Genomic DNA, 14,246 nt, shown 5'->3' with positions numbered 1-14,246 from the left:
TCTGGCCTTTGTTCCACACAGTACTCTTAAAGTTTGAAAAATGCCACAAGTATACTACTTTACTCTTTGATGGATAATAATAGCTACCATTTATTGACACATTACCATGGAGCAAGCACTGTGTTAAATGCTTTACATGTGTTATCTTATTTAATCTCCGCAGCAGATACCATTTCCTCTGTGTTACATTTGCTTCTGGTTTGGTTAGCATTCCCCATCCCTAACATTCTCCACTTTACCACTACCAATTCCCAAGAAGAGAATATGTTAGAACTGACTCTCTGCCTCCCACTAAGAACTGGCAGGACCAATTCTGTCTTGCCCTGCATCTTTGTTTAGGTTATTCACTACAAGAAGTTCAGAACCCTGAGATACAGTTTCACCCTGGCATAACATTTCTATTTAGCTATAATCTGTCTCAAGCTCCCCCTCCTCTTCAACCCCCAAACCCTTCCATTGGCCTTCAGTAACTTAGTCCACAAAATCTTCATTCATCATCCTCTTTACTGCCTCTTGCTCTAATCAGTATCTGATTCTGCCCAGAATACCCTACCAATTCATCAGATACTTGCTTGTGAAGTCACCTCCTCAGGAAAGTCTTTGTCTTCTATAACACCCCATCCCCTTATCCTGCTTTTCAGTCAACGACAGACAAACAATAGTGACCCCATAAGATTATAATGGAGCTGAAAAATTCCGATCACCTGGTGACATCATAGATGTCCTAATGTAGCGCTGGTAAACAAGCCTACTGCACTGCCAGTCATGTAAAAGTATAGCACATATAATTATGTACAGTGCATAATACTTGATAATAAATAACTATATGACTGGTTTATTTACTATACTATACTTTGTATCATTATTTTATAGTGTACTCTTTCTACTTATTTAAAAAAAAAAAAAGATTAACTGTAAAACAACTTCAGGCAGGTCCTTCAGGAGGTATTCCAGAAGAAGGCATTGTTCTCATAGGAGATGACAGCTCCATGCGTGTTAGTGGCCCTGAAGACCTTTCAGTGGGACAAGATGTGGAGGTGGAAGACAGTGATATTGATGATTCTGATGCTGTGTAGGCCTAGGGTAATGTGTGCGTCTGTGTCTTAGTTTTTAACAAAAAGGCTTAAAAGTTAAAAAAAAAAGATATAAAAAATCTTTTTGTTCAACTGTACAATGTGTGTTTTAAACTAAATATTTCTACAAAAGTCAAAGTTTTTTCAAAAATTTAAAAGTTTATAAAGTAAAAAAAGTTACAGTAAGCTAAAGTTAATTTATTATTGAAGAAAGAACAAAATTTTTTTAATAAACTTAGTGTAGCCTAAGTGTACAGTGTTCATAAATTCTACCATAGTGTACAGGAATGTCCTGGGCCTTCACACTCACTCACCACTCACTGACTCACCTAGAGCAACTTCCATTCCTACAAGCTCCATTCATGGTAAGTCCCCTATACAGGTGTACCATTTTCTGTCTTTCATACAGTATTTTTACTGTACTTTCTCTATGTTTAGATGTGTTTAGATCTACAAATATTTAACCATGTGTTACAGTTGCCTACAGTATTCAGTATAGTAGCATGCTATGCAGGTTTGTGGTCTAGGAGAAGTAGTAGGCTATACAATTTAGCGTAGGTGTAACATCCAGATTTTTATAAGTACACCCTGTGATGTGCACACACAGTGAAATCACCTAATAATGCATTTCTCAGAAAGTATCCCCATTGTTAAGCAACACATGACTATATATCTATTATTTTCTGCCTGCCCACTGGAATGTAAACCTTACGAGGGCAAGGATTTTTGTTCACTAATAAATCCCCAATGCTCAGAACAGTACCTGTCATATTATCTTTGCTCAATGAAATATTTGCTGAATGAATGAATTCATGACAGGGGAAACTGAGACATAGCATGGGTAAGTAAACTGTCCCAGGTCACATTGCTGTTAAGCAGCCAACGAGGGTCTGCATGATTGCAAAGCCTGGGTGCATAAGCACCATGTTATTCAGCCTCTTGATGGATTATGTCAATGCACAACGAGCAGGAATGTTCTGACCAGAGCAGAATAATCGATAGAGCGCATTAGAGGGAACTTATCAACTGGGCAAGATCCTACAGAACCAAAGTTTACTGTTCTTCTCAGTTATTTATTTGATTAAATTGGAAAGTTTTTTTGAGTTGTCACCAAGCAAAATGCAAGTAACTAATATTTGAGGATGAGCCAATAAATTCAGTATCCTTAAAACATTAGTACATTAGCCTAAATGAAAACAGTTTATAACTTGCTTACCTTTTTGGTATGGTTTAAAAGAAGATGAAAGCTATTCTGGGTAAAGAGAAATCAGCAAGTGGCTAGATGACTGTAGTACATTCCCGGAGTGGCGCAATCATGCCTAGGTAGAAACATGGAATGGACATAGCTGTATGTGTGGAAAAGTATACCCTAAAATGCTGTATACACAATGATGACATCTCTGAAAATTCTGTTGTCAGTAGAATTGTAAGAGACCTTAGGTTCATGGATAGTCAGTGATTTGAGAGTTTAGAATTTATTTGGTGATTTAATGTTGGTCTTGATATTTTGATGTTTCTGTTTAACTGTTACTCCTCAGATGATTAAATAAACATAAAAAAGAAGAAATACAATGTACCATCATGTGAGCCAAGCAAATACGTCATCCCCATCTGCTGCACATCCTTTTCCTTCCTGCTGTCCACCTCCACTGATCGCTGACATTCAGCACTGCCTTTCCCAGGCTTCAGCCCGGCCTTCCTGTCCCCTGACTGTAACCTCTGCACGTTGTACACCACCTGACTCCAACTGCATTTTCTTCTTTACTCCCTTGATTACTCTCAGATTCATCTCTTTCTAGTTGCCTGAGGCTTTTGTTCCGCTGCTTTTGCCCTCCTATCTTAGATAAGTCCTTTTGCTTATCCTTTCCATACCCTGGAGCACTCTCCCAGCCTCTTGTTGCTGTGCAGTTGCCATCCATGTTTTGCCCCGTCTGATTCCTATGCCCATGGTCCAGTGCTTTTAGCCCTGCCTGAGGAAATCCTGTGACTGCTCCAATGTGATCGGGCCCCTCTCTGTCTCCACATTTGCTGCTCTCAAATCTTTGTTCCTCCCATCTAGTTAGGGTTCTTGATAGGAAACTATAGAAATCTACTCTGGCTGATTGAAACAGAAAAAGGATTTAGTGAAGGCTATTGAGAACTCTTGGAATTACCAGCAATGTCAATTAAGCAGGCTTAGAAAATATAGAGGGACAAAGTGGGAACTGAGCAGCCAGAACCATGAATGAAATTCTGTGGCCACAGAGCTGGTTTCAGGAGACGCTGCTGCTACTATTGCTGGACAGTAGACACTGCAACTGGCACCACTGGCACTGGATGCTGGACCCCTGCCAACAACACCTTTGCTACCAGGACAGAGTCTCCTCCAGCCCTGCCCCTCTGTACCACTAGCTCCTGGTCAGATCTAGGCAGAAATAGCTGGGCAAGTCACTGGCCCATCTACTAGCTGTAAGGAGGCCTAGAAAGGAGTATCTCACTTCTGTGAGAAAGGGGCTCTGCCTGCAACCGCAGCTCATACACTGGGAAATTGCTTAAACAAATTCTAGACAGGAACAAAACAAAGAAAAAAAAAGACCACATGGTCCATTCCTGATCCATAATAATTGTTGTATTAAACTTTCCACAACTTCCTTAAATCTTGAAAGCTACTTTTAACCTCTCACTCAGCAAGAACTCTGGAATATAGTTTAATACAAAATTAAACTTTAGGGATCACAGATTTATACACAAAGATGTTCATAACAATATGATTTAGAATAACAAAAAAGGAGTCAGCCTAAATTTCCAACAATAACCATTTCCATTAACAAGAGAATGGTTAAATGAGTTATGAGATCTCCATAGGATTAAATATATGCAGTCATTAAAAACCATGAGTTTTTAAAAAGTATTTTAAAAACAAATATAACTAAAATTAACTTTACTAATATGTATAAGCTCTGACAATTGCAAATGTGCATATATGAACATATATTAGAGTATAAATATATACAAAGACATAAGTTAGAAGAGAATACACCAAAATGTTAAGATTGGTGAGATTAAAAGGAGTGTGTTCTTTTTTGTGCTTCTCTTTATTTTTCACACTGAGATGAAAAGTTAATATTTAAAAGAGGGGCAAACTTTCTATGCCACTATTTTTATCTTTTATCATATTCTCAGTACAACTTTTCCCAAACCAACCTCATGAACCAAACACTCTGAATACTTACTATTTTCTCCTGGTATTGAAAGAACTCACCCTTTTCTATGTGGTCATTTCCTCCTTCACTATCAGTTTGTTCTCACTGATCTTTAGGTTCACATGTAGATCATTCATTCCATTCTGTAAACCCTTTCCCCAGCCCTGCTTGGCCCATCCAGCTGACACCTGAGCTCCCTCTCCCACAGCATGCTTACTTTTCCCCTGCCCTGTATTTTGGTCCAGTGACTCACTGAAATAGCCATCTCTGAGGTTTCCATTACTCTTCTCTTAACCAAATCTGAAGATCTTTTCTCTGTCTCTATCTTTGTAGCTCTGCTACCTGCAAGAAATGGTATTGATCATTTCGTCATCTTTGACACACTTTTGGGGATAGGCAAGGGACCTTGTGGTTTTCTTCTTCTTTGTCTAACCGTTCTTAAAGCATTTTCCTGACTTTGCTTCCTGTTCAGCTTTACAGCCAAGCTTATTCTCTTTATCTATTGATAATTCCTACATGTCAGTGTTTTCTCCCTTCCTCATTTCCCCATTTACCTGTCTACATAATGGAGCCAATACCCTATAAACAGAAGCATTGATTTTGACAGATCCCTTGACCTCGATGTAGGCTACCTACCCGAACCAGCCCAGCTTTGACAGTGGGCTCCAGTTCTCTACCTTCGTCCATGGCCCCAGGAGCTCAATAAAGGTTTCCCTGCAGATGTGTTCCTACAGTTCATGACCTCTCTCCAGCCTTCACCTCTATCAGCAAGAGGCTATCAGAAAGTCTGGGTTTGGGCCAGTGCCTTAGAGTTGGACTCTGCTTCTCTGTCCAATCTCTTAAAATTGAAGCCTTAATTGGACTCTTCAGCTGCCTTTCAGTCGCACCTTCACATGCTCTCTCGAGTCACCCTCAACTCCGTGATCTCTGACCTACAAACCAACCCAGGATGCCAAAGTTCTTAGCCCATATTTGGCGGGGGTGTTTTACTGGGTCAAGAGTCAAATTCAGACTATTCAAGTTAAATACATCTTTTCTATTTATTTACTTATTTTTCTTATCCATGAGTTTCCTGAAAATATGTCTTTTCATACATGCAGAATGTTATGTTTCAGCCAATGGGACTTGACCTGTGGTGACCCAAATCTACAGAACAACAATCCTGTTGAAACTGCTCTTGATCCTTGATCTGGCTCATCTACGCTCATGACCTTGTATTTATATCAGTCCTGTCCTCTTTCCATTTTCTAAACCCATAACACATTATTTTTAGTATCTTAGACTTCCTGCTCTTAGAGAAGTTTATTTATTGATTTGTTAATCATCCAACAGACACATATTGAACCCCTACTGGTTGGTGCTGCACATGGTCAGAGGCCAGTCAGGGAGTTGAACAAAACAAAGGGCTGTGTCACTTAGTATGCTTCTTATTGCCAGTGACAGAAATCCTGATTCAAATGATTTAAGCAGAAATAGAATGTATTCCCTCACCTACCTGGCAAGTCTAGGGACAGATCTGGTTTCCTTCAGGCACAGCTGGATTCATGGATCATAATGTTGCCTTTGGGACCTGGCCTGTCTTCATCTCTTGGCTCTGCTCTGCTTCGTGATGGCTTCATTCTCAAGCTGTCTACATGGTGGCAAAATGGATGTCAATAGCACCAAGGCCACATCCTCCTCGGTTCCAGAACAGTAGAAAATATGTGGCTTTCTCAGCAGCTCCAGCAAGTGTTCTTCTAAGTCTTGTGGTTTCTGACTGGACTGTGTGCTCTTCCCTGAACCAGTGACTTTCACCAGGCGAATTCGATGCTCTGATTGGTCAGACTGGAGTCATACATCCTCTCCTTATAGCTGGGTGTGGAGTCAGGTCTACACAAGCACTTGAGAGCGAAGGATACAGTGGTTCGTTCCCCTGAGGAAAAGGTGATGGATGTGGGATGGTTAAAAAAAAAAAAAAAAAAGGGCCAGGCACAGTGACTCATGCATGTAATCCCAGCACTTTGGGAGGCCAAGGCAGGAGGATCACAAGGTCAAGAGATCGAGACCATCCTGGCCAACATGGTGAAACCCCGTCTCTACTAAAAATACAAAAATTAGCTGGGTGTGGTGATGCATATCTGTAATCCCAGCTACTTGGGAGGCTGAGGCAGGAGAATCACTTGAACCAGGGAGTCAGAGGTTGCAGTGAGCCGAGATTGTGCTACTGCACTATAGCCTGGCGACAGAGCAAGACTCTGTCTCAAAAAAAGAAAGAAAAAAAAAAGCTGTCAGTCAACTACATAAGTATATGGTTAGAATTACAGATGGTCAGGTTTGGCAAAGGAAACATTTGAGTCAATATAGGGTTAGCAAAGACCCACTCCTTCTATACTCCCTTGCTTCTTCCTTTCTTTTTTTTTTTTTTTTTTTTTTTGAGACGGAGTCTCGCTCTGTCACCCAGGCTGGAGTGCAGTGGCGCGATCTCGGCTCACTGCAAGCTCCGCCTCCCGGGTTCACGCCATTCTCCTGCCTCAGCCTCTCCGAGTAGCTGGGACTACAGGCACCCGCCACCACGCCCGGCTAATTTTTTGTATTTTTAGTAGAGACGGGGTTTCACCGTGGTCTCGATCTCCTGACCTCGTGATCCGCAGCCTTGGCCTCCCAAAGTGCTGGGATTACAAGCGTGAGCCACCGCGCCCGGCCGCTTCTTCCTTTCTTTCTTCCTTTCAGCAAAATTTAGTGAATGGCTGCTTTGTTCTAGGTGCAGAGTATACACTGTCCTAGAAGTGGACTCTGCCCATAAGGAGCTTACAGAATAGTGAGGGAGAGAGATGGCTAGGGTGGTGGTGTGAGACACATTCACTGATAATGTATATTTTGAGAACTGGAAGTATGAAGAGTATTTCTGTGTTTTTTAAAATTAAAAAGACAGTTCCAATCATTGTATCATTTAACATCTTTACTTAGACTGTCTCAGTGAGTTCTGCTTTGTTCAATGCTTGGAATAAGTCTCTCTGGTATGCTTCTTTGAATAATGAAGACTCTCCATAATCCACTTTTATTTTTTTGCCTAGGCTGCTGCAAAAAGAGGTAAAACCTTTGTGTAATTAAAAGTAGCTTTCCTTAGGTTAGGTTTCCATTGAGATTAGTTTGCTTTTTTTTTTCAGTCCTTGATTTATGGGTTTGTGGTTTTATTGTACCAGAGACTTTTGTAGTAAGGTGCTTCCAAATATACAGATGCAAGAGAGATAAACAAAATACCTTTAATTTACACTTTTACCTTAACAGTCTCTACTTCTGACCTGTGGCAGGTTGTTAATGCATCTCCCACCAATGACAGTCATCTCCCTTCCCGTATACAGACATCTCTAGCTGTGTATACATAGTTTGTATATAGAGTTGACTAGATGTTGAAATGAACACATGTGGATTTGTACATTTTTTTTTATTATTATACTTTAGGTTTTAGGGTACATGTGCACAATGTGCAGGTTTGTTACATATGTATCCATGTGCCATGTTGATTTCCTGCACCCATTAACTTGTCATTTAGCATTAGGTGTATCTCCTAATGCTGTCCCTCCCCCCTCTCCCCACCCCACAACAGTCCCCAGAGTGTGATGTTCCCCTTCCTGTGTCCATGAGTTCTCATTGTTCAATTCCCACCTATGAGTGAGAACATGCGGTGTTTGGTTTTTTGTCCTTGCGATAGTTTACTGAGAATGATGGTTTCCAGTTTCATCCATGTCCCTACAAAGGACACGAACTCATCATTTTTTATGGCTGCATAGTATTCCATGGTGTATATGTGCCACATTTTCTTAATCCAGTCTATCCACGGTGAGATACCGTCTCACACCAGTTAGAATGGCCATCATTAAAAAATCAGGAAACAGCAGGTGCTGGAGAGGATGTGGAGAAATAGGAACACTTTTACACTGTTGGTGGGACTGTAAACTAGTTCAACCATTGTGGAAGTCAGTGTGGCGATTCCTCAGGGATCTAGAACTAGAAATACCATTTGACCCAGCCATCCCATTACTGGATATATACCCAAAGGACTATAAATCATGCTGCTATAAAGACACATGCACACGTATGTTTATTGCGGCACTATTCACAATAGCAAAGAGTTGGAACCAACCCAAATGTCCAACAACGATTTGTACATTTTTTTAAAGACGAACAAATGTGAAATTCTTTCTGTGACATTCAAGATCCAGCAATCCTTACATTATTTTTTAGCTGTAGTTTTTATTTTGTTCTGTATTATTGAAACAAAGACTAAGAAAGGCAACACAAATAATCCGAGGATTAGGGAGTGCATTAATAGAGTGGTTGTTAACTGGAGACATTTGGCAGTGCTTGGAGTTATTCTTGGTTGTCTTGATTACTGGAATCTTGTGGGTAGAGGCCAGGGATGCTGCGAAGCATGCTAAGTAAGATGCACAAGACAGGCCCCCATAACTAAAATACCCAGTCCAAAATATTAGTAGTGCCTGGCAATAATTGGATTTTTGGAATTCTAAACATCGAAAATATTCAGAGCAAGTTTGTAATTTAGGTTTAAGACAAAGATAGAGGAAAATTATAGAGTTATAGAACCCTGAAAGACATTTAGTCCAGCCTACCCATTTTCTAGTAAGGTAACTGCTAGAAATAAAAAAAAAAAAGTGACCTGAAGCAACGTAACTCCTTCACCTCCTGAACATGTGATCAAGCAACTTGCCCAACTTCTGTGTGCCTGCCTTTTCTCCTCTGCAAAAAGGGATGATACAACTTGCTCGTGCTCACTTTGGCAGCACATATACTAAAATTGGAACGATACAGAGTTACTAAAAACAAAAAAAAGAAAAACAAAAAAGAGAACTTGTCTCAAATTATGATTGCTGTGACGATTAATTAAAATGTAATACACGTAAAATGTTTAGTACAGTACTTGGCCATAGTTCGTTGTGAATAAATAGCAGTGGTGAGGGCCGAGGTGGTGATTGTTCTTTATGCTGTTGCCCAGAATCACAGAGCTGGTTTGCAGTTTGTTTAACCTTGTTCCCCTGACTCTCAGTTCCATTTTCTATTACACTGCCTTGGGGGACTATGAAGAAGGGTTATAGGGGCAAGTTAATGGAGATTAAAGACCAGTCTGGACAGCAGCTTAGTAGCTGGTAATTCAAGGGAAAGTCTGAACACAAATTCTCCGTAAAAGACAGAAAGGGGATTTGTAGATGGTAGGTAGAGAGCTTTGAGGAAGACATAAGGAAAATTGGTCTCATCTAAAACAGACTCTTTTCCCAAAGCTCTGTGAATGGTGTTCCAGGTGGTCACACCTCCTGGTGGAGCCTAGACCAGGTGACCTTTTTCAAACCCTACAGCCCTCACCATGTTCACATGGAGGCAAGATGTCTCTCTTTCTGTCGGGTACAGTCCTTGAAATGCTGGGGTGGTATAAACAATATAGACAGCACATATGGAAACCTTTCCAACTCTAAGATTCTCTGGTGCTAAGTTTTGTGGACCTTAGGCTGGTAAGATCATGTGACATAGAGCATGCCCAATAGATATGTGTAGACAATCACAAACCTCTTGTTTTATGGTTTGTGGAATAAAGTGCTTTATTAGATTTTACTAATTCAGTCAACATGAGCATATGATTAAGATGTTGTGTAAAACGCTTTTTCCTCTGAAAACAGTAATATCTTACCAACAATTCTCTGAATTAGGTTTTCTCTTATTTTCTTCAATGGCTTATAAAAATTCGGCTGGGCTCGGTGGCTTATGCCTGTAATCCCAGCACTTTGGGAGGCTGAAGTGGGCGGATCACAAGGTCAGGAGATCGAGACCATCCTGGCTAATATGGTGAAACCCCGTCTCTACTAAAAATACAAAAAAAACATTAGCCAGGCGTGGTGGCAGGCCCCTGTAGTCTCAGCTACTCAGGAGGCTGAGGCAGGAGAATCGCTTGAACCCAGGAGGCAGAGGTTGCAGTGAGACGAGATCATGCCACTGCACTACAGCCTGGACAACAGAGTGAGACTCCATCTCAAAAAAAAAAAAAAAATCTTCGCAGGCAATTAAAGACATTTTCTTCCAAATCAAGAATAAGTTGGTACATAAAAGAAAACAGTGAATCTCAGTTGATTTTGTTTTCTATATTTTTGTGTGACATTCGAGGTCCACAAAGCAGTCAGAGAAGAGCAACACATGCCTGTCCGATGAGTGCTGACTGAGCACCAGGAACTGTGCTAGAAGTTAGAAGTTAAGTGATTTGCCCTGAGTCACACAGTTGGTAAGCAAGACAGCCAAGACAACACAGCTCTGCCTGGCTCCAAAGTGCATGGGCTTAAACATGCGCTGTTTGCTGCATCCTGGTTCTTGACAGAGAAGGACTTATTAGAATCATAAGCAGATTCCCTCTGAGATCAGACTGTTCTTATTGCAAAATGCCTCCCTTAGATTATTATTCTGTATTTTCATTTGACCTTCAACTTTTTCTTTCAGGTGTTGTGTAACGGACCAGGAACATGTGTTCCTATCTGTGTATCTGCCCTTCTCCTTGGGATACTAGGAATAAAGAAAGTGATCATTGTCTACGTTGAAAGCATCTGCCGTGTAGAAACATTATCCATGTCCGGAAAGATTCTGTTTCATCTCTCAGATTACTTCATTGTTCAGTGGCCAGCTCTGAAAGAAAAGTATCCCAAATCTGTGTACCTTGGGCGAGTTGTCTGACAAATGGCAACTGACTTCTTTAGAATTTTGCAGTTAACAGTAGTATGTACTCAAGTTGGGGGGAAAAACCCTACATGTTTCTTGTAAAGGCGTCTGACAGTCCTGAGAACTATTGATGGTAAGGAATAAAAAATGTACAGATGACTCAGTGAAGAAACTGAGGCTTCTCTTATGAAACAAACATTGATAAACGTAACTACTAAATGTTTATGCCTCTGTAAACCAAATTTCTTTTCTAGATAAAAATATGTATTACTACCTGCAAATTTTCTTCTGGCTGTTTTAGTGGTATTTTTTTTACAGAACTAAATATAGAGTTCGTATGATTAGTAATATTTCCTGTCCTACAGCTTTTTTTTTTTTTTTTGTAAAGTATTCTGCATTGTAAAAGAAGAGAAAAAAAAGTATTTCTGAGTTTTGGTTCAGATACAAAAGGCTTTATTTCCTGTATGGAAACAGTGATGTCCCCAGTGAATCCTTTCAGCATAAAGGAAGCAGTTATATTAAATTGGCTTCATGACAATTTGCACTCCACAAGCCTCCAGACCTTGAGCATAAACCAGTATCATTTTTTGTACTTCCGTCTTGCTTTTTGAGTAGTTGGCCTTAATACAGAGTATCTTTTAAAATCTCTTGTTTAGGCCAGCATGGTGGCTCACACCTATAATCCCAGCACCTTGGGAGGCTGAGGCGGGCGGATCACTGGAGGTCAGTAGTTTGACACCAGCCTGACCAACATGGTGAAACTTTGTCTCTACTAAAAATACAAAAATTAGTCAGGCGTGGTGGCACATACCTGTAATCCCAGCTACTCGATAGGCTGAGGCAGGAGAATCGCTTGAACCCAGGAGGCGGAGGCTGCAGTGAGCCGAGATTGCACCATTGCACTCCAGCCTGGGTGACAAGAGTGAAACTTCGTCTCAAAAAACAAACAAACAAACAAATAAACGAAACTCAATGATGTAGGGACTGTTATTATTCCCATTTTACAGATGTCTTGTCCAAGATCACATAACTAGTAAGTAGCAAAGCCACAATTCGAGTTCAGGTAAGCCTGACTTCTTAGTGGGGCCAGTTTCACGGGTGTGGCCTGTGCAGTCACATAGAGTTCTGCACTGAAGAGGGCCCCCACACTGGGTTTAATGTTCTGCTGTGACGCTCTTGAACTTCTGAATATTTTTTTAAACAATGAACTTATATTTTAGACCTTCTAAATTCTGTCGCTGGTCCTGCTTGAGACTGTGTTTCTAGTGGTGCCATGTCTACTATAATAGAAGTACAACAGTTAGTGCAGTGCCTGGCCCAGGAGCTCCTCAAAAACAGGAATTCCATTTCCTTCCCTCTAACCTCTGCTTCTTTAACAAAGCAGCCAAAAAAAAAAAAAACAGAAAAGAGAAGATACTCTCCTGTAGTATTTCAGTTTATATATAGGTTTTTTCCTCTTAAATCTTTTGCTTTATAAGTATGATACAAATCTAATAAATAGTGATTAGTGAAGTGATTGAATTTTTGTGAAAAGAGACATGATTATCCACAATCATGTAAAATTAAAATCCTGAGGCTGATCCAGCCTTTTTTCTTCTTTTTTTTTTTTAAAAAAAAAAAAAAAAAAAAAAAGAAGAACCGCCTTCTCTGAATCATGTAACAGGCGCATCTGTCAGCCGGACATCTTCCTAGGTTTTTGGCTGGAGAAATGTGTAGCCGAAGATGTCTCAGAATGGTGAGAACACTTTGCTGTCTGGATTTAGTGGGCCTGGGGCAGCCAAATGATAGTTCATTGTGCTTTGATTTTAATCCTCAAATCTCAGTCACTGGTTGCTTCCCTGGAGTATCAGAGCATATTAGTATCGTTCAACCAGGGGCTGAGGTGAAATAAGCCTTGACTGTTCTAGAGAGAAAGTGATTTTTTCAGGGACAACAGCATCTGCATTTTATTGCTGTTTAAGGCTTTCTCTGCTCTGTACTTTGTTCCCTGAGTGGCACTAGGTAAATGAAAGGTGAGGGAAAGTGAACTGCATTTAGTGAATGCCTGTCTGTGCTGTGGGGCAGCTTCCCTGGGCCCCTACAGGTAATCCTGCTGCAGAGGCTTCCATCAGGTCAGAGCTTACAAAGATCAGACCAGAGAGAATTGTAGAAAAGATGCTATAATTTTTTCCAGAAACATATGTCCCAGATGTTTTGCAGAGCCTTAACTTAAGACAGTGGTTAGCCTGGAATGTCAGAGAAAGAATGTGTATGTGTTATATCACCAAAAGTTTAGAAATATTATATCTTTCATAGGTTCAGGCTGCTGTGCACTCATTCAGAGCCAGGCTGAGGCATGCGTTATTGCGTCTTCCTGATCATTCAGATTACTTGGTAAACAAGTGCATGCTCTGCTGTCTGTTACTGTTATGTCTAATTTGAGTCCTCAAGGTCCCATTAGCAGAGGGGGCTGGTGGCACAATTTCCCTGCTGTGCATTTCTGTGACACTCAGAAAGATAGTGCTCTAGTCTCAACTTAAACTGAAGAAGATGAGTAGCTAGCTTGTCCCTTCCAATTTCTCTTAGAACACTCTGAATGCAAATTTTACTGTAGGAGACTGTTCGTGAAAAATTAATTGAATCAGTCTTCAAATGAGAGGCAGGGAAAACACACATCCTGACCACACCTACTTCCCTGGAAGATTTCTATCTACAGCTCAGCTATCCTAAAAGGTCTCAGCAGCTTGCCAGGTCAGAATGTCTAACTATTTCAAAAAGGATGCCCAAAAATCATGACAGGAAACTTTAGCCTAGAACGAAGAGTGCTATGAAATCATGTCAACAAGAGGAGTGGTGTACAGTTGTGAGTTGAATAGCAAGATGTCCTTGCTAGGAAGGAGATGACCCAAGCTTCCCCTTATAAAAGCAACTTGGAACACATTATTTTACCTTTCAAAGATACATGGTAAATTAAAATTGAGAAACGTACCCCTTTACTATACAGTTCCTTGGGTTGAATGAGTGCTTTATTTTTTCTGAAAAGCCCCATCCCCCAAAAGGCATTTGATAGCAATGTATTAAGCATCTTTTACCAACGATAAGAACATCATCATAAGTGTTAAAGAAAATTGTCCTTCTTCCTACAGGTCAGTGTTTGAGCCTCACGGAGTTTCTTCCCATGATTTCAGCCCTGGCACACAATGAGCAGACACCCAAATCTTGTCCGCCTTGAACATTCTTTTGTTAGGGCCCATCCCTCTAGCACTCTAAAAACAAATCATCTACTACTGTGTTCTTGCTGCCCACTCATTTTAAACAT

The 14,246-nt window shown here is 40.6% G+C and overlaps 1 protein-coding gene across 2 annotated transcripts in view; it reads left to right on the top strand.

Moving 5' to 3' along the window:
* ALG14 (ALG14 UDP-N-acetylglucosaminyltransferase subunit) overlaps positions 1 to 11,233 on the top strand; it is a 93,890-nt gene extending 82,657 nt beyond the window's left edge. For both annotated transcript variants that reach the window (XM_063625578.1, XM_063625579.1), the window contains one exon: positions 10,733 to 11,233. In XM_063625578.1, the coding sequence (XP_063481648.1) occupies positions 10,733 to 10,963 (231 nt within the window). In that variant the 3' untranslated portion in view covers positions 10,964 to 11,233. The remainder of the gene's footprint in view (positions 1 to 10,732) is intronic.
* The last annotated feature ends 3,013 nt before the right edge of the window (positions 11,234 to 14,246 follow it).

This window comes from Symphalangus syndactylus, chromosome 12 (genome assembly GCF_028878055.3).
Source record: "Symphalangus syndactylus isolate Jambi chromosome 12, NHGRI_mSymSyn1-v2.1_pri, whole genome shotgun sequence".
NCBI lineage: Eukaryota > Metazoa > Chordata > Mammalia > Primates > Hylobatidae > Symphalangus > Symphalangus syndactylus.
Note: the sequence above shows the minus strand (reverse complement) of the source record. Positions and strands in the feature narration are given on the sequence as shown.